General features: G+C 37.7%; 1 protein-coding gene across 2 annotated transcripts; it reads left to right on the forward strand.

The window, feature by feature from the left end:
* The first annotated feature begins 1,003 nt into the window (after positions 1–1,003).
* Positions 1,004–26,686, forward strand: PRXL2C (peroxiredoxin like 2C). Of its 2 annotated transcripts, none has more exons than XM_053700595.1 (6): positions 1,004–1,295; positions 1,643–1,711; positions 1,938–1,991; positions 7,589–7,694; positions 18,871–19,002; positions 26,082–26,686. In XM_053700595.1, exons 1-6 carry the CDS (start codon positions 1,110–1,112, stop codon positions 26,207–26,209), a joined length of 675 nt encoding a protein of 224 aa, XP_053556570.1. In that variant the 5' UTR covers positions 1,004–1,109; the 3' UTR covers positions 26,210–26,686. The 2 variants fall into 2 exon arrangements, with proteins under 2 accessions (XP_053556570.1, XP_053556571.1); XM_053700596.1 differs by having other exon boundaries at positions 18,871–18,978.
* The last annotated feature ends 7 nt before the right edge of the window (positions 26,687–26,693 follow it).

The following is a 26,693-nucleotide window of genomic DNA, read 5'->3' on the forward strand; positions in this document are numbered from 1 at the left end:
GCTTAGAGATATGCTGGGAAATGGCATTTTTTTTAAATTTGAGTGACATTTATAACAATAATGCTTATTGTATTAATTAAAACATTTCTTATTAGCATATATGTATGGCACAGCCTTTACTAACAAATAAGTGTCTGATAGCTTGACTCCAGTGAAGTTGCGGTGCCTTCCACATTTTAAATTTTTTCTGGGTTTATAGAAAGAGAACAGAGCTCCAGACAGTAATTGTTAGTATTGGAGCAAGAAATAGAAAATAAGGGAAGGGAGGGGAAGAATTTTTTTTAAAAAAAGCGGATAAAAGGAAGGGTAGAAAAAAGGAGCTGACAGAAAGTTGAAGTACAAAAAAAAGTAGGTGATGAAGAAAAAATATAACGGTATATATATATACATATATATATATATATATATATATATATATATATATATATATATATATATTTATTTATATACATATCTCTAATTTATATATATATATATATATATATATATATAGAGAGAGAGAGAGAGAGAGAGAGAGAGAGAGAGAGAGAGAGAGAGAGAGAGAGAGAGAGAGAGAGAGATCTATATCTATATATATATATAAAAAACATATATATATATAAGACATATATATATATATATATATATATATATATATATATAGATATAGCTATAGATATAAGACATATATATAAGACATATATATATATATAGATATAGATATATATAACATATATATATATATATATATATATATATATATATATATATATATATATATATATATATATATATATAAAGCATATATATATATATATATATATATATATATATATATATATATATATATATATATATATATATATATATATATATATATATATTTGTTAACGTACCTGCATTTTTAATCAGAAAAAATAGCAATGAGGAGGAATCCTGACGACTTGGACCAGTATTTGTATGGGAGTTGGAAATATAATCGTCATTAGGGAGGATACAGTACACAGATTGCTCCTCCCACGCTGGAACTGAGCCTGGTCGTCAGTTACCCAGGATTTGGCTAACTTTATGGGCCTGATCAGGGCTCGTGCAGCAAGAGCTCTTCAACCGCTACAACTATTTCACTCCTCATGGACACACTCGGCGCCCCGGTCACTATACAAATCGGTAGGAATTTAACAGATCTACCCGGCTGCCCCCTGTACCACCCGGACTTAGAGCAGGCTGCAGACTGTCTGGTGTGGGACAAGCACGGGAAGAGTCTAGAGTTTAAGGAACTTTACCGAAATAAGAAAGCGATAGTAGTGTTTGTGCGGGTAAGAAACTAAAAATATGTATATTGTAAAGTATTATGTAGTAGTATAAATTATATAATCAGAGCCCATGGGCTCTAAATAGTTTAACACGTTTAGTGGCAACTTTACAAATAATTGTATTTGGTGACTTGTTTTCCAGGATCTTATATTTATGCTGGTTTCGAATAATATTATATTTCATGGGAAATGCATTACCCAAAAAAAAAAATACTGCTTTCTCATAATCTAATACCTATTCCTGACACCACCTGGCGCTTACAGTTGGAATGTTTTAGTTGTGTCACACAATTCACTTATGTTCCTTCTTGTTGCTAAGATACTGAATGCTTTCACTTTATATATTACAGAATTTCCTGTGTTATACCTGCAAAGAGTATGTGGAAGATCTTGCCAAGATACCTAAAAGTTTTCTAGAGGTATGACAAGTAAAACTTTTACATTTCATTTGGAAGCATTATTTAATAATTGCCCATTTTATGACTGACAAATCTTGCTGCATTATCTAAGTTTCTTACTGAAAATATAGATTTCATTTTTTTTTTTTCCTGGAGAAATAATTGAAATGGCACATGATTCAGATTGACTTGTGAAAACAAAATATGTTCGGTTTTTAATATAGATTTCTTATTTCTTTTTGTGTAGAAAGCAGATGCCAGACTCATTGTTATTGGACAGTCATCATATCTTCATATTCAGGTAATAATACTTTTACTTAAATTAATAAAGCATTTACCTTTTACAATAATTTATTGGTGTTAAGAAATTATTTTAGAACATTTAAGGCTAAGGCAGCTGTATTTTGCTGTATTATAAAATAATGTGCTTTATATTTACATCAAATTTCTACCTAAAATTTAGCAATATGGCCTAACGTTTTAATGACCATATGCTGCCCTTCAGACATTTACTACTTTTCAGTTCAGTATTGCCTTCATTGTCATGATGATGTCATAACATAAGTGATGAGCTATTCTTTTTTTATGTATTCTATCATTTAAAAATAGCAGATTACAGTTATGTGCGCCTGCTTTAAAAGCTTGATTCTGTTCTGGAGATGCTAATAGTTTATTTTGTGATTAATGGTAACAGCAGCATTGAAACAAGCACATTATTCTCACTGATGCACTGTAAAAAAAAATAATATATATTTTATTAATAATTCCACTAAACCTTACCCTTTATTAATGTGATACCATTTTTCAACCTGTATATTTTGAGCCATTTCCAGTGGTTAGATATAAACACCGTCAGCAGGTCTTTGTAGACTGGTATTTACTCCAGTTCATTACTGTACACCCTAAAACCTAAAGTATGTGCTTAGCAAATACTGGACTTGGTGACATCTAAAAAAAAAGTCCTGGTTATCGGTCTGCCCTGGGGAAAGGAGCAAGTGTTTATTAAGATTCAGAGCTCTAATGTTGATCCCCTCTCAGCCACAAATCATCATTGTTTCATTGGTGTGTGTTACTGATAACCAATGGATTAAATCACAATTTTGTGTGTATTAATGGTAACCAGACTCTTAAGTGGTTGGATATTTTGAAATACAACAACATTAGGCTAACGGTTGTTTCCAGGTGATTGTCATTACTTAAAGGGACAGTATACACACATTTTTATATAACTGCATGTAATAGACTCTACAATAAAGAATAATATGCACAGAACTGTTTAAAAACTTACTTAGAAGCTCCCAGTTTAGCTCTGTTAAAAAGGTAGCTGGAACACCCACTGCAAGTGGGAGATAGCAGGCACCCGTCCCCCTTTACATATGAAAAGACTCTCTGTACACAAACAGGAGCAAGCTGGAGTAGGTATACATCAGTATTCTCCTAAAACTTTGTGGCTTGGTTAGTAGTCTGAAAATCAGAGCAATGTTATTTAAAAATAAGCTAAACGGGGAGGAGCCAACTGCCAAGCGGAGCAGACTCTTTCACACAGAGCTCCGTGAACTAATTACATACTAAGCTATTAAAAGTTTTGTTTTTTTTCTGGGAAAATAACCAACTTTTGTTCTATCTTAACGTCTCATTATTTGGTACCTATGCCAGCTCATTTGATGGAGACTAAAGAGAGGAAGCTCCGACACAACGCTCCTGCATGAAGCAGCTCTGAATTACTGAAAGACTAAGCCGCCATTATAGGCCTCTTCTTCCAGCCTAGTAAAGTGGAATATTCCATCATAACGCCACATAGCAAGCTGCAGATTGACAAGCTAGTGGGAAAAGATCTGGACCTGCAACCGGACTTCTCCTTTTTCTATTTTTACCATACCTGCCTTGCTCAATAAGAAAATCGTACACTTCACGTTCAGAGCTGCTGAACCCCCCCCCCCCTTCTCTACTGGTATCTAGGCCGAAGCCTTATTCATAGAAATAATAGATAACTGTCCCTGCAACACTCTCTAGTGGCTGTTTATATACAATTATACTAACCTAACAAGGATATGGAGCGTGCGGACAAGGGGGAGGACATGATACTACATAATTTAGAGGAACATTTTGCCGATCTTAAGCAAAGCTTGCTAGCAGTAATGGAACTAACTAAACAGTTACCTCAAGCCTCACAGACAACGCTGCAACATGGAAGTATGGAGATCCCCCCTCCGTGATGGCTAGAATGCGAGCTACAATAGACGATGAAGCACCTATTGATCAAAACACCTTAGGGGTGGTATGTATACCGCTCCACACTAAGATCTTAGGCACTGGGACATTTTCTCACTACCGGTCTGAAAACATGCTCTTCACAGACGCAACTAACGCTAGGCCACATACTTCCTTCCCTCAAGTGGTCTCCAGCTGCGGGTGGGAGAAAATACCTGTGCAGGACTTAACTTTACCTGGGGAGGAATGCAGGTCACATTGCTATGTCATTTGAGACTTTACCGCCCTTCTGTCAGTACAGATACGGGACTTAAGACAGCCATTGAGCCACATTTATATTCTTGTCCTATTTTGTTTTGTCCGCTCAAAATCATATCCACATATGCCTTTAGGTGTTGTCCTGGACACTAATGACTCCTCCTTAGTTTGCATGATCCTTTTCCCTTTAACTGTTACACTCCTAGTCTTTTGAGGACAGAAGACTAGTCAAGTTATACCATGTGGTTATGTCTTATTCAACATGCTGTAGTTCTGACAGAATGTTCTATCACTGTTTCCTTTACATGTTCCTTGTTAATATTGGAGGGGGATGTTTAAGTTCTATAAGTAGGATCCATAGAGCTCTTTTAGCATTAGTAACACCATACTTTTACATTAAGAAATTGCATATTAAATGAAGAGAACCCAGAGTGCCAGCTGAAATAACAGCGATAGTTAAAGCCCCCACTTTCCTCTAGAAATGGACCCTAAAGGTTTATGACTTGACTTTCTAAATCCTATGGAACCCTTAGTATCTATGAGGGACAAGAGTCGCTTTAACCCCGTACCATCATATCTCTACAATGCTTTCATGTATGGGTGCTGCCGGGGGCCGAGGTAGCGCTATATGTAATGGGGGCTTTGAGAGATGGGTTAGTTAACGGGCACCATACAAACACTAAGCCATAAAGTCTAGATCAGTAAATATTGGGGCACCATCTATCACCCTAAAGATTATTGACTTCTTCAGAGCTTCCTTCATCTGTGTTACATAAGTTCTAATCTTCTATTTATCTCCTCCTACAATTTACATCCATGCCTACAATTTTATTGGTTTAAATATCTGGTTACTAACCAGCACTGATTTACTCTGAGACCATTTTATCTTAGAACAGCCATAGAATGTTTTCTACCGAAGGTTGAAAGTCCATATAGGGGTCTAGCTCACATATAGCTCTAATTAAAGGGACACTGAACCCAAATTTTTTCTTTTGTAATTCAGAAAGAGCATGCAATTTTAAGCAACTTTCTAATTTTCTCCTATTATCAATTTTTCTCTTGCTATCATTATTTGAAAAAGAAGGCATCTAAGCTTTTTTTTGGTTTCAGTACTCTGGACAGCACTTTTTTATTGGTGGATGAATTTATCCACCAATCAGCAAGGACAAACCAGGTTGTTCACCAAAAATGGGCCGGCATCTAAACTTACATTCTTGCATTTCAAATAAAGATACCAAGAGAATGAAGAAAATTTGATAATAGGAGTAAATTAGAAAGTTGCTTAAAATTTCATGCTCAATCTGAATCACAAAAGAAAAATGTTGGGTACAGTGTCCCTTTAACATATCACAATCTACCTTCTCGCCCCCAATCCTCTACTTATTTATTCTTTTATTTTTTTATTTTCTTCTAAACCTAGATACCAGAAATTTACACTAGAGCGGCTGTTGCCCGCTGTACTCACCCCAGGGTACCCCCACTTTGCTTATGTAACTAATATTCAACATCACTGCTTACACTCAACTGGTCCATGTGTGACCTACATAGTAGTTATCCCAACGCAACACAAATTATAAAAAAAAATGAGGTCCTACACACACAGGCTCCACATTATTATACACTGTTATCTACTGTATTACCACATAATCTATTTTGTATCTTCCACCCTATTAACTGATGTTATTATGTTTCAAAGCAGGACCTAGATAGTTTTGGGTACATAACTAACCTAGCACAGGTCGTCAGCCCTTATAGATGTGGAAGTATCATCCCATATAGCTGCCTAAGAGTAACGTGTCTATAGTACCTTAATGCCTGTAATGCTCTGTTGTTTATTCTTGTATTTGTTGCACACCTCAATAAAAAAACTTTTCTGGAAAAAAAATAAGCAAAACTATTTATGCAAAGAAAAATCTAGTGTATAATGTCCCTTTTAAGGGAGGGCAAAACCGGTATTTGAAAGGCGGAACCCTCTCTTTCAAATAAGAGGACTTGTAATATATTTATGTGGTTGGAATAGACTTGTTTTGTGTTGCTTAACCCCTAAAAATATAGGCATTTTGCCATTATTGTGAAAATAATTTGACAGCTGGATGGCCACAAGACTACCCATTTAAGAGGTTTAGCTCTTAAATAAGAAGTCTCATATCCCTCTGTGTATTTGTTGGGGGTTAGATTGTTGTTGCCATGGTAATAATTGTATGTGACCCAGTTGCAAGAGGGGACTATCTTATTTCAAAAGACTTTCCACTGTTGCTTAGAACCTTGAGAACCCTGGTCACATTGTAGACAAGTGATTGGCATTCTTATAGCAATCATCTGCATGGGCACAAGACCTAATTTGAAAGAGCATAAGGTTCTCTTTCATATGGGAGATGTTGTGTGTATGGGGCATGTGATTTGGGGCCAATCAAATGTCTCCCTAATAGTATTTCATGATGGATAAGTATCTGCCTATACTTCTCAGCATTGCAAGTGCAGCCCCTAATTTGCAAGGAACCTCCATCATGCTTCACTGTTGCCTGCAGACACTTATTATTGTACTGCTGCCAACCCTTCAGCAAACAAATTGCTTTCTGCTATAGCCAAATATTTCAAAATTTGACTCATCAGTCCAGGGTACCTGCTGCCATTTTTGTTCTTTTTTAATGCATAGTTGAGTTGCATGGCCTTGTTTCCCCATTGAAGATTTGTTTTTAGGCCACAAGTCTTCTGACCAGACTTCTTCAGAAAGTAGATGGGTGTACCAGGTTCCCTCTGGTTTCTACCAATATTGAACTGATGGCACTTCTTAACATTTTTCAATTGTGAAGGGAAGTAAGCATGATGTGTCTTTCATCTGCTGCACTGTTTCCTTGGCCGACCACTGCATCTATGGTCTACAACATTGCCTGGTTCTTTGTGCTTCATAAAAAGAGCTTGGGCAGCTCATCTGGAATACCCTATCTACTTTGAAATTTCTGCCTGGGAGATACCTTGCTGATACAGTATAACTACTTGTGTCTTGTTACTGTACTCAGTTTTGCCAAGGTGTATAACTTTTGACATTAAACTGCGTTCAGCAATCTCACCTTGTTAGCAGAATTTGGATGCTCCTCGCCCAGTTGTATCATCCTACACAGCTGTTTATGTTTCAGTTTATTATTGTGTTTCAATCTACAAATTAATTATACCTGTTTTGGTATAATTGTTCAGTCATGCACCTGACTATATATACCTACAATATCCATGACTTTGCGCAAGTGTACCTAGAAGAATTTAACCTGTTTTGAAGGCAAAGGGTGGTCACATGAAATATTGTTTTGCTTTAGATATTTTTTCTGTTCCCTCACTTTAACGACACTATTTTATAAAAATGATATAATGACCACATACATTATCTGTATCCACTATATGAATAACAAATGTGGTTTTCTGTTTGTTTTCTAGGCATTTTGCTCCTTAACTGGGTATCCCCATGAAATATACGTTGATCCAGATAGAGCTATCTATAGTAAGCTAGGTTTGAAGAAAGGGGAAAATTCTACTTCTTCAGGTATGAACTTTTTTGCACAACTTTTAAATATATTTTTATAGTTCAGTCATATGGAATATTATAATTTAACAACTAGTAGTAACAAACAAAATTCCTAGACATTAACAGAAATTTTACATTCTCATCTTACTACAAGTTAAGACTGCAATCATTATATGATATGAAACAAAATGACAGTATTAGTAGAACAATTACATGCTCTTAATTTGTTAGAGGATGTAATTTTTCCAGTATTCACCGTTGAACTCTCTGTGTTTATCCCCAGCAAATGGGTTAAACACATAGATAGAAGTCCCACTGGTGAGATGCAGAGAACTTCTGGTCCTCAGCAGGAAGAAACTGGTGATCTATTTGGCAGAGGCGATCGCTTGACCCTGCCAATCACTTGTGTTCAACTCAAGCTGCTAAGCTTGCGGCTTCTGAGTGAGACTTTACCTTTGTGTTAACCCTTTTACAGGAGTTCCACAGAAACAGTCAACTAGATTACGAGTTTGGCGTTAGCCTTAAAAAGCAGCGTTAAGAGGTCTTAACGCTGCTTTTTAACGCCCGCTGGTATTACGAGCCTTGCAGTTACAGGTGTACCGCTCACTTTTTTGGCCAGACTCGGAAATACCGCAAATCCACTTACGTCAATTGCGTATCCTCTTTTTTTCAATGGGACTTGCATAGCGCCGGTATTACGAGTCTGACCAAAAGTGAGCGGTACACCCTCTCCTGTCAAGCCTGGTACCGTATTTAAAAGTCAGTAGTTAAGAGTTTTACACTACAATGCCGTAGAATAAAACTCTTAACTAAAGTGCTAAAAAGTACACTAACACCCATAAACTACCTATTAACCCCTAAACCGAGGCCCCCCCCACATCGCAAACACTAAAATACATTTTTTAACCCCTAATCTGTCGAACCGGACATCGCCGCCACTATAATAAATATATTAACCCCTAAACCGCAGCACTCCCGCATCGCAAACATTAGTTAAATATTATTAATCCCTAATCTGCCGGCCCTAACATCGACGCCACTATAATAAATTTATTAACCCGTAAACCTAAGTCTAACCCTAACCCTAACACCCCCTAACTTAAATATAATTTAAATAAATCTAAATAAAATTACTACAATTAACTAAATTATTCCTATTTAAAACTAAATACTTACCTGTAAAATAAACCCTAAGATAGCTGCAATATAACTAATAGTTACATTGTATCTATCTTAGGGTTTATTTTTATTTCACAGGCAACTTTGTATGTATTTTAACTAGGTACAATAGTTATTAAATAGTTATTAACTATTTAATAACTACCTAGTTAAAATAAATACAAATTTACCTGTAAAATAAAACCTAACCTAAATTACAATTACACCTAACACTACACTATAATTAAATACAATTAATTACAATTAAATAAAATTATCTAAAGTACAAAAAAAACACACTAAATTATAGAAAATAATAAAATAATTACAAGATTTTTAAACTAATTACTCCTAATCTAATCCCCCTAACAAATAATAAAGCCCTACCCTACACTAAATTAAAAATAGCCCTTAAAAGGGCCTTTTGCTGGGCATTGCCCCAAAGTAATCAGCTCTTTTACCTGTAAAAAAAAAAGTACAAATCCCCCCCCCCAACATTGAAACCCACACAACCAACCCTACTCTAAAACCCACACAATCCCCCCTTAAAAAAAACTAACACTAACCCCCTGAAGATCACCCTACCGTGAGACGTCTTCACCCAACCGGGCCGAAGTCCTCAACGAAGCTGGGAGAAGTCTTCATACAACCGGGCAGAAGTCTTCATCCAGACGGCATCTTCTATCTTCATCCATCCGGTGCAGAGCGTATCCATCTTCAAGACATCCGACGCGGAGCATCCTTCTCGGCCGATGACTACCCGACGAATGTAGGTTCCAAGATGGCGTCCCTTCAATTCCGATTGGCTGATAGAATTCTATCAGCCAATCGGAATTAAGGTAGGAAAAATCCTATTGGCTGAATTCTATCAGCCAATCGGAATTGAAGGGACACCATCTTGGATGACGTCACTTAAAGGAACCTTCATTCGTCAGGTAGTCGTCGGCCGAGAAGGATGCTCTGCGTCGGATGTCTTGAAGATGGACCCGCTCCGTGCCGGATGGATGAAGATAGAAGATGCTGTCTGGATGAAGACTTCTGCCCGGTTGGATGAAGACTTCTCCCGGCTTCGTTGAGGACTTTGGCCCGGTTGGGTGAAGACGTCTCACGGTAGGGTGATCTTCAGGGGGTTAGTGTTAGTTTTTTTTAAGGGTGAATTGGGTGGGTTTTAGAGTAGGGTTGGTTGTGTGGGTGGTGGGTTTTAATGTTGGGGGGGGATTTGTACTTTTTTTACAGGTAAAAGAGCTGATTACTTTGGGTCAATGCCCCGCAAAAGGCCCTTTTAAGGGCTATTTGTAATTTAGTGTAGAGTAGGGCTTTTTTATTTTGGGGGGGCTTTATTATTTTGTTAGGGGGATTAGATTAGGTGTAATTAGTTTAAAAATCTTGTAATTATTTTATTATTTTCTGTAATTTAGTGTATGTTTGTTTTTGTACTTAAAAACTTTTTTGTAATTGTATTTAATTTATTTAATTATAGTGTAGTGTTAGGTGTAATTGTAACTTAGGTTAGGTTTTATTTTACAGGTAAATTTGTATTTATTTTAACTAGGTAGTTATTAAATAGTTAATAATTATTTAATAACTATTGTACCTAGTTAAAATAAATACAAAGTTGCCTGTAAAATAAAAATAAACCCTAAGATAGATCCAATGTAACTATTAGTTATATTGTAGCTATCTTAGGGTTTATTTTATAGGTAAGTATTTAGTTATAAATAGGAATAATTTAGTTAATTGTAGTAATTTTATTTAGATTTATTTACATTATATTTAAGTTAGGGGGTGTAAGGGTTAGACTTAGGTTTAGGGGTTAATAACTTTAATATAGTGGCGGCGACGTTGGGGGCGGCAGATTAGGGGTTAATAAATGTAGGTAGGTTGCGGCGACATTGGGGGCGGCAGAGTAGGGGTTAATAAATAAAATGTAGGTGGCTGCGATGTTGGGGGCGGCAGATAAGGGGTTCATAAGTATAATGTAGGTGGCGGCGGTGTCCGGGGCGGCAGATTAGTGGTTAATAATATAATGATGGTGTCGGCGATGTCGGGGCGGCAGATTAGGGGTTAATAAGTGTAAGATTAGGGGTGTTTAGACTCGGGGTTCATGTTAGGGTGTTAGGTGTAGACATAAATGTATTTCCTCATAGGAATCAATGAGGCTTCGTTAGGAGCTTTACGCTGCTTTTTTGCAGGTGTTAGGGTTTTTTCAGCCGGCTCTCCCCCATTGATTCCTATGGGGAAATCGTGCACAAGCACGTTCAGCCAGCTCACCGCTAACGTAAGCAGCGCTGGTATTGAGGTGAGATGTGGAGCAAAATTTTGCTCTTTCACTTTTTTGCGGCTAACGCCGGGTTTGTAAAAACCCGTAATACCAGCGCTGTCTGTAAGTGAGCGGTGAGCATAAACTGCTCGTTAGCACCGCACCCCTGTTAACGCAAAACTCGTAATCTAGGCGAGTGAGTGCAAAAATGAAATGCTCTAACAAATACCTTTAAGCACAGTGGGCTAAATCACATTCTGGTTGTAGTTTTAATTTGTAGTAATATCAAATGTCTCTGTTATAGGGACAGTCTACACAGAAAGGATAGATAAAGCCTTTACTACCCATTCCCCAACTTTGCACAACCAAAATTGTTAGATTAATATACTTTATAACATTTAAACCTCTAAATATCTGCCTCTTAATCGCATGCTTTTGTATTTGCTTTTCACAACAGGAGACTGATAGTTCATGTGGGCCATATAGATAACATTGTGCTCACCCCGAGGAGTGATTTAAGATTTAGCACAACACAGTACTAAATGCAAGTCACTAGATAATAAATAAAAAGTCATGTGATCAGAAGATGCTTAGATACAAGGTAATGACAGAGGTAAAAAGTATAACTGTGTGGGTTGTGCAAAACTGGGGAATGAGTAATAAAGGGATTATCTATCTTTTTTAAAACAATAAACATTCTATTGTAGACTGTCCCTTTAACGTGTCTGATTTTTTTTGGTGCTATCAGTTATTGAAGTGAAATGTACAGTACCAGCATACTATTTAAAGGACCGTTAAATACAGTAGAACTACATAAGCAACAAATGCATAATTAAAAGACACTGCAAAATCAAGACCTTTTTTTAATTTACTTATCAATCAAAATTAAACATGTACGTGTGGCTTTTTTAATAATATGTTTTTTGTAACTATATATATATATATATATATATATATATATATCAGCAAAATCAAAGAAAGCACTCACTGGTCTTCAGATAACTTATCCAAATAGAATTTATTAGTGACGTTTCGGGACAAATAGCGTCCCTTCCTCTGACCAACAGAAACTACAAACAAACAAACTAATAAAGGCCTGTTAAACCCTCCCCTAGAGAGGCCACCAATGAATGGAGGCCGTGTGCAAACACCTCAGGACTGTACCAATCGACAGAAAAATGTGCTATAGAATAAATATCTAATATCAAATCTAAAACTCGTGTGGCAAGTGTATATCAATCATAAATATATGACTAAGTGAACAATAGTGTATCAAACTATAAGTGTACAAAAATTACATATGTATCCCTCACATATAGTCCATAAAAATATATCCCTGGCAAAGTGGGAGCCCACAAATGGAACGTTCCAAATTCAGGAGACACACGCCCTCATGGGAGTAAATAATACAAAACAAAACCGGTATTGGATCTGAGCGATCAAATTAATAAATCAATCACCTAAATAAATATAACTAAAACAAATGTGGAGCAAATACAGGGAGTGCAGAATTATTAGGCAAATGAGTATTTTGACCACATCATCCTCTTTATGCATGTTGTCTTACTCCAAGCTGTATAGGCTCGAAAGTCTACTACCAATTAAGCATATTAGGTGATGTGCATCTCTGTAATGAGAAGGGATGTGGTCTAATGACATCAACACCCTATATCAGGTGTGCATAATTATTAGGCAACTTCCTTTCCTTTGGCAAAATGGGTCAAAAGAAGGACTTGACAGGCTCAGAAAAGTCAAAAATAGTGAGATATCTTGCAGAGGGATGCAGCACTCTTAAAATTGCAAAGCTTCTGAAGCGTGATCATCGAACAATCAAGCGTTTCATTCAAAATAGTCAACAGGGTCGCAAGAAGCGTGTGGAAAAACCAAGGCGCAAAATAACTGCCCATGAACTGAGAAAAGTCAAGCTTGCAGCTGCCAAGATGCCACTTGCCACCAGTTTGGCCATATTTCAGAGCTGCAACATCACTGGAGTGCCCAAAAGCACAAGGTGTGCAATACTCAGAGACATGGCCAAGGTAAGAAAGGTTGAAAGACGACCACCACTGAACAAGACACACAAGCTGAAACGTCAAGACTGGGCCAAGAAATATCTCAAGACTGATTTTTCTAAGGTTTTATGGACTGATGAAATGAGAGTGAGTCTTGATGGGCCAGATGGATGGGCCCGTGGCTGGATTGGTAAAGGGCAGAGAGCTCCAGTCCGACTCAGACGCCAGCAAGGTGGAGGTGGAGTACTGGTTTGGGCTGGTATCATCAAAGATGAGCTTGTGGGGCCTTTTCGGGTTGAGGATGGAGTCAAGCTCAACTCCCAGTCCTACTGCCAGTTTCTGGAAGACACCTTCTTCAAGCAGTGGTACAGGAAGAAGTCTGCATCCTTCAAGAAAAACATGATTTTCATGCAGGACAATGCTCCATCACACGCGTCCAAGTACTCCACAGCGTGGCTGGCAAGAAAGGGTATAAAAGAAGAAAATCTAATGACATGGCCTCCTTGTTCACCTGATCTGAACCCCATTGAGAGCCTGTGGTCCATCATCAAATGTGAGATTTACAAGGAGGGAAAACAGTACACCTCTCTGAACAGTGTCTGGGAGGCTGTGGTTGCTGCTGCACGCAATGTTGATGGTGAACAGATCAAAACACTGACAGAATCCATGGATGGCAGGCTTTTGAGTGTCCTTGCAAAGAAAGGTGGCTATATTGGTCACTGATTTGTTTTTGTTTTGTTTTTGAATGTCAGAAATGTATATTTGTGAATGTTGAGATGTTATATTGGTTTCACTGGTAAAAATAAATAATTGAAATGGGTATATATTTGTTTTTTGTTAAGTTGCCTAATAATTATGCACAGTAATAGTCACCTGCACACACAGATATCCCCCTAAAATAGCTATAACTAAAAACAAACTAAAAACTACTTCCAAAACTATTCAGCTTTGATATTCATGAGTTTTTTGGGTTCATTGAGAACATGGTTGTTGTTCAATAATAAAATTAATCCTCAAAAATACAACTTGCCTAATAATTCTGCACTCCCTGTACATCCCTAGTCTGCGGCGCAAAACTGTCTCTATCACGGCCAAGACCTATCTATACTTGCATGATCTGACAGTTCACAGAGCCGTTCGCAGTGAAGTTCAGCCACTCCTACCTAACTCCCATTGATTGGGTGCCAAAACAACAACAAACCCCTGATAGGCTCACAGCGGTAGTGGGAGTGCGCTGATAAACTCACCATGCTAATCGCAATGACAGATAACCTATAGCACACAAATACTGTGCGGGCATACTAGTGTCCCCTCCATACCCTCGATAACGGAAATATGCCAACCGTTTCAGCCACAACAAAAGAGATAAAAGTCTACACCTAACCCAAAAAAATACTTAAAGAAAGAGACCGCTATCTGCATAATCGGGCCGATCGCAATGACCCTCAGTCACATCCAGATTTTCCAGCGAAGTAACCACAGGCATTAGAATGTCTCAATCGCCGTGACAACCTACCTGCGCTTGTATGATCTGACAATATGCAGAGCCGGTCACAGTGAAGTTCAGCCCCACCCACGACATCTCATTGGTTGGGGACCAAACAACAACAAATCACTGATAGGCTCACAGCGGTAATGGGAGTGCACTAGTTTGCTCTCCATACATATCGCAATAACACACAACCTCCTCACGCTATGAAGACCCATCAGATCCGTATGTGATCATGTATATTCACCCAAGTCAGCTATGTATATCATACATCTTTTTATTATAGCACACAAAGTATGGGCGGGCATCAAAAACTTCTTTCTTCTTCTTCCTTTTTTCCTTTCTTTTCTTTCCCCCTTTTTTTCATTTCTTTATTATTTTTTTCCTTTTTATTCATCTTCTTACATCAGTCTAACATTGACCTTGGACTGTTTGTCCATAAGAACTGTTGAAATGTGTTTTACATTATATTGATTTGTATAGGACCAATTGTTTTTAATTTTTGGCTCTACTTTGGGGTCATTTTATATGATTATCTATGTTTATTGTTATATTGTTGTTTTGTGTGCACACATCACTATTTCACAATAACTATTTGCTTATTTTGTCCTGACTCTATTTTCGCCTGGCGGTGGTTGAGCCCCTATGGTGTGTTGGTGAGTTTTTATAATTGGGGGCTATCCAAATTGTTTACGATGGATATTATGCCCTCTATGTTCGGTACTGACACGGTATTGATAGAAAATATGTTGTTGTGATCCTGTGGATTGGGGTGGGTACCTCCTGTTCGATTGGTGTATGTTATGCTATAGCACAACAATAGTTAAATTTTTATTTATATTTCACTTTGTTTGGTTTCTCACATTGTGAATGAAGGATATAATTGATTGTGTATTTATAGATGCGTCCAACGACAGTGATATGTAGGTTAGTGGTATGTAGGTCTGTGATGCCTACAGCAACGCGTGAATGGAGACACGATGCTACTTAGAGTTTGACTATAGATTTGATGATTTAACTATTAGATTAATGATTTTGGGAACAATATTGCACACATGTCGCCCTATGGTTTTTCAGAGATAGATGGGCATTGGTTGTTTAATTTTTTTATGATTTTTTTTTTATGATTGCTTAAGCCTATCGGTAGTTGGTTTCAGATAGGAGTAGGTGTGACTGGGTGTCATTCTAAGCATGTCATGAATACCCTATGATATTAATATGTAAATAGTGGTTATGCAGCTCCTTTTCATTTATGTTTTCACATTTTTATTTTTATATAATCTTTGATAATCTTTATGTTTATTATTATTATATTTATCTTTGCAGGGGTGGCTGTTGTGGCAGAAACAGTTGGCACATTGAACTGGATAATTTTGTGTTTTTGTATTGAGATGACATTAGTTTTTGATGCCCGCCCATACTTTGTGTGCTATAATAAAAAGATGTATGATATACATAGCTGACTTGGGTGAATATACATGATCACATACGGATCTGATGGGTCTTCATAGCGTGAGGAGGTTGTGTGTTATTGCAATATGTATGGAGAGCACACTAGTGCACTCCCATTACCGCTGTGAGCCTATCAGTGATTTGTTGTTGTTTGGTCCCCAACCAATGAGATGTCGGTGGGTGGGGCTGAACTTCACTGTGACCGGCTCTGCATATTGTCAGATCATACAAGCGCAGGTAGGTTGTCACGGCGATTGAGACATTCTAATGCCTGTGGTTACTTCGCTGGAAAATCCGGATGTGACTGAGGGTCATTGCGATCGGCCCGATTATGCAGATAGCGGTCTCTTTCTTTAAGTATTTTTTTGGGTTAGGTGTAGACTTTTATCTCTTTTGTTGTGGCTGAAACGGTTGGCATATTTCCGTTATCGAGGGTATGGAGGGGACACTAGTATGCCCGCACAGTATTTGTGTGCTATAGGTTATCTGTCATTGCGATTAGCATGGTGAGTTTATCAGCGCACTCCCACTACCGCTGTGAGCCTATCAGGGGTTTGTTGTTGTTTCGGCACCCAATCAATGGGAGTTAGGTAGGAGTGGCTGAACTTCACTGTGAAAGGCTCTGTGAACTGTCAGATCATGCAAGTATAGATAGGTCTTGGCCGTGATAGAGACAGTTTTGCGCCGCAGACTAGGGATGTATTTGCTCCACATTTGTTTTAGTTATATTTATTTAGGTGATTGATTTATTAATTTGATCGCTCAGATCCAATACCGGTTTTGTTTTGTATTATTTACTCCCATGAGGGCGTGTGTCTCCTGAATTTGGAACGTTCCATTTGTGGGCTCCCACTTTGCCAGGGATATATTTTTATGGACTATATGTGAGGGATACATATGTAATTTTTGTACACTTATAGTTTGATACACTATTGTTCACTTAGTCATATATTTATGATTGATATACACTTGCCACACGAGTTTTAGATTTGATATTAGATATTTATTCTATAGCACATTTTTCTGTCGATTGGTACAGTCCTGAGGTGTTTGCACACGGCCTCCATTCATTGGTGGCCTCTCTAGGGGAGGGTTTAACAGGCCTTTATTAGTTTGTTTGTTTGTAGTTTCTGTTGGTCAGAGGAAGGGACGCTATTTGTCCCGAAACGTCACTAATAAATTCTATTTGGATAAGTTATCTGAAGACCAGTGAGTGCTTTCTTTGATTTTGCTGATGAATTTCCCTACAGAGCACCCTGGCAGCTGATGGTATTTGGTGAGAGTGCATATACCCCCTCTTGTTCTTGGCTATATATATATATATATATATATATATATATATATATATATATATATATATATATATATATATATATATATATACATATAAATTTTTTGTAAAATTCCATTTTTATGGGCTAATAACAATACCCATTTTGGATATTTTTTTGCAGTGTGGCCACACAAGCACAATCCTTTCTGTACAGGGCACATGCTCCAGCCCCCATGGTGACGTCACCGCTTGTGTGAATACGGACATGCTCTTAATAAAAAGCTTGTCCGTGTTCAGCAGGTAGATCTTGTTTTATTTTCACTGCTGATGCACGCTTGTAGTAGCGGTTCGTCATCATCTGACCTGCCTTCAAGATATTATTATGGCCGGTCAGATGATGGCGAACCGCTACTACAGGTCAGATGATGACGAACCGCTACTAGTGGGGGATAAAAAGAGTAGCCTCAGCGGGCAACAGGGGCAGCATGGAGCTGCTGTGTTACGAGGTGGACACTGTCCGCTGGGCTCAGACTGACCCAGCTCTGCTCTTTGATGACCGAGTCCTTTAAAATCTGCTTACCTTGGAGGAGCGCTATTTACCCCGTGCTCTTACTTTAAGTGTGTCCAGAAGGACATCCAGCACTTCATGAGGAGGGTGGTGGCTACTTGGAGGTTGGTGGATTAGATAAATCTGTATAAATGTGATGGAGGCCCCTCACTATATCTGACAAGCGTGCACAGGCACCATTGACTTAGAGGGCGCGCACCTCTGACAATTGCGCATGCCTTTTGCAAAAAGAAACTACTTAGAATAAAATTAACTTAAAGAATTTGAGGTGGGGTAAGAGAGCTTGGAAGTACAGCCCTTTTATTTGAATGTCCCAGGGTCGTCTAGCTGCAAAGCAAAGAAACACATTAAAAAGGTAAAAATATTACATATTTTAAAACAAAATATTATTCACTGTTCGTTTATCATTTACTTGATACTGCACTATTACTGATAATGAGTGCTTTTTCATTGAGTGTACTGTTCCTTTAATGCGAATTTCAAATGAGTAGTCCTTTTTTTTTATTACATTTTATTTATATTAGCAAAGCTACTTCCTTTTCCCCTGCCATTGTATCATGTGACTGCCATCAGCCAATCGAAAGCAAGTTCTATCTGAATCATGATATTTTAATTTTGACTTTGTGAACCATTTTACTATTTCATATTTTCTTGCCAGATGTATTCACAAGCTGCCATTCTCCACCAGTAGAACTTTAGGAAATATCCCTATCTGCTATTGAAAAGGGAATATCAGTTGTTGACTAACATACATTTCCTTTTAGTTTAAATTTGTATTTTAAAATGTTTTATTTTTAATGTAAAACGCATCTAATTGCTTCTGTTTCATAGGCATCACAACATCAATTTAGCAATTAGTAGTAACAAAACAAACAAAACACTTAGCTAAGGTTAGTAAGAGCTGTTGGTTTTTCTCTCTCCTATGTTTGTGTTTTTTAATATTGGTACACGGTCTCTTTGTGATTTAAATGTATGTACTTTTCAGCTGGAAACCCACATGTGAAATCAAACCTCATTACTGGAAGCATCAAAAGTATGTGGAGGGCAATGATGAGTCCAGCTTTTGATTTTCAAGGAGATCCTGCTCAGCAAGGTGGGGCTGTAATTGTGGGCCCAGGTATGTGCAGCACACATAGATAAATATACACATATATACATAGAAGGCTTGTGAATCTGTTCCAGTACAGTCCCTATTTAGAATTTAAACTATACTCCTTTCAGTCTACACCTTAGTCATCTTAAAGTTTTACCTTAGATTAAACTGCAAATAGCCTCCTGCACCTTTTCTATATCATGCAGTAGGAATGCTAAAAATGTTATTTTAAAATTAATATTGTTTCTGGCCACTTTGAAATGTCTGCCAAGCTCCGCTCACTGATGACATCACGATCTGGGCTGCATCTAGGCCAGTGGTTCTTAAACTAAGTGACCTCAAGCACCGGGTAATTTTAGCCGGAAATGTCCAGGGGCCTGTAGTATATGTATATATATATATGTGTGTGTGTGTATATATATATATATATATATATATATATATATATATATATACCGTATATATATATTTATATATGTATGTCTATGTATATATATATATATTATAATGCATTAGTGTAAGTGGGGGAAGAAAATATATACATTCATTTATGTCAGTGGGCTGCTATCACTTAACTGCAGTGTCGAGGTCCTTTCCCACGCTGTTCCCCCTCTGAACTGCCACTACTGTGCTGTCACAGCTCGCAGTGGGGGCTTTTAGGTTGTGGCCCACCAGGAGGGCTATCAAAGCCCAGTACTGGGCCATGGCCAGGCTGTTGAGAAACCAGGATCTAGGCACTCTGCTTAATAGCATTGACAGTCTGTTGAATCCAACTAGTGAGTCTTTTGTGATTGGACTTGATTGTCCCTTTTAAGCGACATTCTGGTCATAACTGAAATGCACCTTTTGGATACAGACTATATAGATATGCTATATACATATATTGGCAAAAATGCTTCTAGTAAAAAAGTAATCTCTGTTTTAGTGTTAGCATTTTTTCTCTGCACGTGCATGTGAAGCATAGCTAGATATTTTCAGTACTGCAGCATTTTAAATACTGCAGCTGCTCAGTCAGTGGGGCTTGTCACATGTCAGCAATTAACAAATTGAGTCATTACCAGATGGTACAAGCACCTTAGGCTCTCTGAGCAAGTGCTGTGTTTAAAATGCTGGTGCACGGTGCATACTTAAATACACATTTGCAACAGCTATTGTTTTAATTAGAAAGATTTTCGATAATACATGTATATTCAAGAATGTTTTTATTAAAAACTGAAATGCATCCATGTAGATTCCAATTTTGGCTGGAATGTCCCTTTAAGAGTGCTAAAGACACATGCATGCTCCTGAGTATACCTAGGTTTACTCTTTAACAAAAAAAAAACAAGACATTGATGCAAATTTTATAATAGAAGCATTTTCTTTTTCTTTTCTACGTCTGTGTTTTTATAGGCCAATTAGCAAATGGTATAGCAGGTCTCAAACCAAATGAATTTGCTACTCTGCAGCGTTTCTTCTCCTCTTAGGGACATTCAGTTTCAGTAGAAATGTGCTGCCTGCATTACAGAAGAGATAGCTCTCATGTGAAGAACTTTTGAAAATAACTCATATGAATAAACACATCAATAAATCACTGTGGGTGGAGGTATCCTACAGTAGGATGCTGCTGGGACAGCATAATCTAATTAAGTTTATTAGACATTATTTTTTAATTTACTCAAAGCACAATTTATTTTGTACCATATATCTTTATCATAGATTATTGGCAACAACTCCTTTCTTCTTATATTGTATCAAGATCTATCTCATTACATAAATCATTGTTCCAATCTGGACACTCATTTAGATAAATGAGAACCTCTGCCTGGCTTTCTGTGGTATAATTTTGCAATTTTGTTACATTCAGTTTGATATATTGACCATATGCATTCAAACAGTAATACATCATTTTAATAGATATACAAAACCTAAAAAAGTTTTGTAATTTACTGTGTATTCTTTACTATTAAATAATTATCATTACCCTTTATAATTTTGAGTAATACATAGCTAGTTGTTTATTTATTCTCGTTGGTAGTTACCTTACTTTCTAGACAGCAGCTTAAAGGTATATGAAACCCAAAATGTTTCTTTCATGATTCATATAGAGCAGGGTTCTTCAAACCACGGGTCGGGACCTATTACTGGGTCGCAACGCTATGTTTACTGGGTCGCGACTTGTGTGTGTCTGTTATATGAGATTGTGTGTTATATGATTGTGTATGGTGTGTGTTATATGATTGTGTATGGTGTGTGTGTGTTGTATGAGAGTGTGTGGGGCCGAATTATCAATGTCCGCCACACATCGATAAATGCCGACAGCATACGCTGTCGGCATTTATCATTGCACAAGCATTTCACTAGAAATGCTTGTGCAATGCCGCCCCCTGCACATTCGCAGCCAATCGGCCGCTAGCAGGTGGTGTTAATCAATGGATCGCATGCGATCGGGCGGATTGCTGTCCGCCGCCTCAGAGGTGGCAATCGAGTTAAGGCTTGCGTGAAAACGGGTGAATACCGGGCTTAATACATCGGTCCCTGTGTGTTGAATGAGAGTGTATTTGGTGTGTGTGTTGTATGAGAGAGTGTGTGTATGTTATTACCTTTTACAAAACTTTCAGTTCTGACTACAATCAGGAATAAAGTACGTTGTATTGTAGAGAATACAATTTTAAACAACTTTCCAGTTTAGATCTATTATCAAATTTGCTTCATTCTCTTGGTATCCTTTGTTGAAGGAGTAGCATGCATTGTTGCGTCTGAGCCTACCTAGGAATGGTTTTCAACAAAGGATATTAAAAGAACAAAGCAAATCAAAATTCCTAATGGAAGTGAAATGGATTTTAAATTTATTGCATGTTCTATCTGAATCATGAAACTATAGTTTTGTCAATTCATCTCATGTTTATTACAGAGCTATACTCTATCATAACCTACTGTCATAAATGTTTATCATACTTGAAGCAAGATCATACCTTTCTGGAGTGTCACAATCAAAATATCACAGTATATAGAATGTCACTATTATTTCAGTGACATGCTAAATGATGCCTAATGGGGTTATGTTATATTTAACCCCGTATCTATTATGGGGCATGCTTATATTGGTAGGAAACAGTTTAAGGGATAGTAAACACCAAAAATGTTATTATTTTAAAAGATAGATAATCTTTTTAGTACCCATTCCCCAGTTTTGCATAACTAACACTGTTATAGAAATATACTTTTTACCTCTGTAATTACCTTGTATCTACAGGTGAAACTCGAAAAATTAGAATATCGTGCAAAAGTTAATTTATTTCACTAATGCAACTTAAAAGGTGAAACTAATATATGAGACTAATTACATGCAATGCAAGATAGTTCAAGCCGTGATTTGTCATAATTGTGATGATTATGGTTTACAGCTCATGAAAACCCCAAATCCACAATCTCAGAAAATTAGAATATTGTGAAAAGGTGCAATATTCTAGGCTCAAAGTGTCCCACTCTAATCAGCTAATTAAGCCATAACACCTGCAAAGGGTTCCTGAGCCTTTAAATGGTCTCTCAGTCTGGTTTAGTAGGAAACACAATCATGGGAAAGACTGCTGACCTGACAGTTGTACAGAAAACCATCATTGACACCCTCCATAAGGAGGGAAAGCCTCAAAAGGTCATTGCAAAAGAAGTTGTATGTTCCCAAAGTTCTGTATCAAAGCACATTAATAGAAAGTTATGTGGAAGGGAAAAGTGTGGAAGAAAAAGGTGCACAAGCAGCAGGGATGACCGCAGCCTGGAGAGGATTGTCCGGAAAAGGCCATTCGAAAGTGTTGGGGACTTTCACAAGGAGTGGACTGAGGCTGAAGTCTGTGCATCAAGAGCTACCATACACAGACAGATCCTGGGCTTCAAATGTCGTATTCCTCTTGTCAAGCCACTCCTGAACAACAAACAACGTCAGAAGCGTCTTACCTGGGCTAAAGAAAAACAGACATGGTCTGTTGCATCAAGAGCCACCATACACAGACAGATCCTGGGCTTCAAATGTCGTATTCCTCTTGTCAAGCCACTCCTGAACAACAAACAACGTCAGAAGCGTCTTACCTGGGCTAAAGAAAAACAGACATGGTCTGTTGCTCAGTGGTCCAAAGTCCTCTTTTCTGATGAGAGCAAATTTTGCATCTCATTTGGAAACCAAGGACCCAGAGTATGGAGGAAGAGTATGGAGAGGCAGACACTGCAAGATGCTTGAAGTCCAGTGTGAAGTTTCCACAGTCTGTGTTTATATGGGGAGCCATGTCATCTGCTGGTGTTGGTCCACTGTGCTTCATTAAGTCCCTGGTGTTACAAACTGCTATTTGTAACTGGCCCTTTAAATGGAAAATTGCCCTGCTTCCCTGGATTGTGGAGAAGCCTATTTGCCAGCCTCCTTCCTCATGACTATGGCCCCTGGAAGATTGTGCCCCTGAAAACGTATTAACTTTTATTGGGTGTGTATGGCCCTTTAAGAACCGTCTGGGGACATATTGTGACTTTGGTGAACAATGCCCCTTTAAGACTATGTCCCCAGACCTGTAAAATAACTTGTCCCTGGCTTTCTCCCACTTGGTTCAGTAAATAGGGCTTACTGAACCAAGTACCACACAGGCAGACCACCCAGAAGTTAAAGTGTTGTTACAAAAGCATTAGTTTTCATTGTGTACCATTAAGTGCTATGTGACAGACCCTTCGGTCAGAACTGAAGGAGTTAACTTTGTTCGGCTTCAAGAAGCTATTTTCTAAATACAAGTTTGTTGGCATCAGCTCTAATTAAAGTTAGTGATAAACATTCCCATTGTCTAATCACCTCCAGAGTCAGACTGCTAGTTGATAAGATGGACTGCATTGTTTTCTTGTGTGTAACTTGTTATCTGCTGAAGTAATGTAATTCTATTGTGGCCTGTCAAAGGGCGTTGTCTCTCTATCTAAATGTACCAAATGTGTGATTGGGGATTTTATGCCTCCCCCTGAGAGTGTCCTTTTTGCATGTAACCTCAATAAAAACCAGGCTGGGTGTTTCAGCACCTCAGACCTCTTCTGACCCTCTAACTTGCAGCCTTGACTCATGTTTGTAGGGGACAGCTATAATCACTACAGGGATTGCTATGCTCTTCATACTCCCTTAGCTACTGAGCTCTTGTAAGAGCTCTTGTTCCTGATCCTGCTTCGCTCTACAGAAGGAAGAGGTTCACCTACTGGAGCCTGGTCGTAGGTCCAGGGCGCAGAGCAGACGGCGAGATACCAGCCCAGCAGCGGTGGTTCGTAGAGTCTGCATTACTTATGGTGGCTACGCAGTAGTTATGGTGTCTGCGGTGCTGATGATCCTTTGGTGAGCGCTAGGAGCATCCTTTTCTACGGTCCAACTTCCAGCCAGCTTGGAGGCAACCGTAACACCTGGTCAACGCAGCCGTCTAACAGGAGATTTTGGAGCACCTCATGCTTCCTTCCACAGACGAGCTCTATGGGGATGCTGACTTCATTTTCCAGCAGGACTTGGCTCCTGCCCACACTGTTAAAAGCACCAAAACTTGGTTAAATGACCGTGGGATTACTGTGCTTGATTGGCCAGCAAACTTGCCTGACCTGAACCCAATAGAGAATCTTTAGGGCATTGCCAAGAGAAAGATGAGAGACATGAGACCGAACAATGCAGAAGAGCTGAAGGCTGCTATTGAAGCATCCTGGCCTTCCATAACACCTCAGCAGTGTTACAGGCTGATAGCTTCCATGCCACACCGCATTGAGGCAGTAATTGCTGCAAAAGGGGCCCAAACCAAGTACTGAGTACATACAGTATGCATGCTTATACTTTTCAGAGGTCCGATATTGTTCTTTGTACAATCCTTGTTTTATTGATTGCATGTAATATTCTAATTTTCTGAGATTGTGGATTTGGGGTTTTCATGAGCTGTAAGCCATAATCATCACAATTATGACAAATCACGGCTTGAACTATCTTGCTTTGCATGTAATGAGTCTATCTCATATATTAGTTTCACCTTTTAAGTTGCATTAGTGAAATGAATTAACTTTTGCACGATATTCTAATTTTTCGCGTTTCACCTGTAAGCTTCTGCTGACTTCCCACTTATTTCAGATCATTTGACAGACTTACATTTCTGGCAATTAGTGCAGACTCTTAAATTTCACGTGCGTGAGCACAATATTATCTATATGGAACACATGAACTAACAGCCTCTAGCTGTGAAAAACTGTCAGATGCATTCAGCTAAGTGACAGCCTTCAACGGCATAGAAATTAGCATATGATCCTACCTAGGTTTAGCTTTTAACTAAGAATAACAAGAGAACAAAGCAAATTTGATGATAAAAGAAAATTAGAAAGTTGCTTAAAATTACATGTCCTATCTAAATCATGAAAGTTTAATTTGGACTTTACTATTCCTTTAACAATGGGGTTTGACAATGTAATCAACAATATTTGTGTTGTGTACTGATTTCTTCTTAGGCTGTTACTTCAGTGCATTTGGTCTCTTAGTGGGGTATAAAGTATTTTTATACATGGCATATTTCAGCAAATAAGTAAAATAATCTGCATACACGAGAATTGCTTATAAAACATTTAACAGTCATTTTCATTGTACAATTTACAAGGTTTTTCAACTCAAAAACAGTTCAGGGATACAACTCTTGAAAAGCTTGGTAGAATTCAGTGATTAAACACACAGGCAAAGTCTTGCTTGGAAGTCTCAAACATTGCAGCTACTGAGCAGAACACATCTAGTTAACTACTCCAAGCAGGACTTTACCATTGTGTTTAACCACTTTGAAAGAGTTAAACACAGTGATCTTTGGTCAGTGTAGCAAAAATTACATTATTTAATTAATTAGAGATTTGTACCTTTTGCATTAGCATTTCATATTAATTATGAACAGATGTAACCGGTACTCTGACCTGGGTAACATAAGATTTCACCATATTGCCTTTCTTTGGGAGCAGTGCAAGCACAATTGTCAGAAGTATTTTAGAGCAGAAGCAGGCAAAGATAATGAACGTGCATAAAAGTATTGTTTTACTTAGATTAAACATGTTAAGGACATTTCAATTTTAAGTTTAATTTCTCTTTAAATCTCTCATTTCAGGTAACAAAGTCCACTTTTTGCACCGCGACATGAACAGACTTGATCAAGCGTCAATCACTTCTCTTCTACAACACGCAGGAGTGCAACCAGTTCATTTTGGTTCTAAGCCTAAAATATTAGAAGTATAAAGAATTCATATTTTTGTAGCTAGTTCATGTTATGTCACTGAATGCAAAAAAAGCCTGAATTTATATATTTCTAGAAATCCATTTCTATTTTTTTTTTTAATATATATATATATATATATATATTTACCTTTTTTCTACAGACCATTATAGTACTGATCTTGAATGCAATCCATAATTGTATGAAACTTTTTATGCCTGTGTATAAAAATATTTTAACAAAAAAAATATAATGGCAGCAGTTCTGGTTTTATTTGTGCATACTATGAGCAGCAAGCAAATGAGTCCCAAAGGAATGAATGAAAAAGCTGTCCTTTATTATTCTGCTGAGTCTTTACTTATTTTTTATTTATTATTTTTATTCTTAAACACCATGACTGCAAAGTTTAAAAAATATACAGTGTCTTCTTACTTGCAATTCTCAAGACAAATACATATCCACTGTTTAAAGCAGCATTATACAGTGGGCACTTTATTTTACTTTACA

The sequence above is a fragment of the Bombina bombina genome, chromosome 2 (assembly GCF_027579735.1).
Source record: "Bombina bombina isolate aBomBom1 chromosome 2, aBomBom1.pri, whole genome shotgun sequence".
Classification (NCBI taxonomy): Eukaryota; Metazoa; Chordata; class Amphibia; order Anura; family Bombinatoridae; genus Bombina; species Bombina bombina.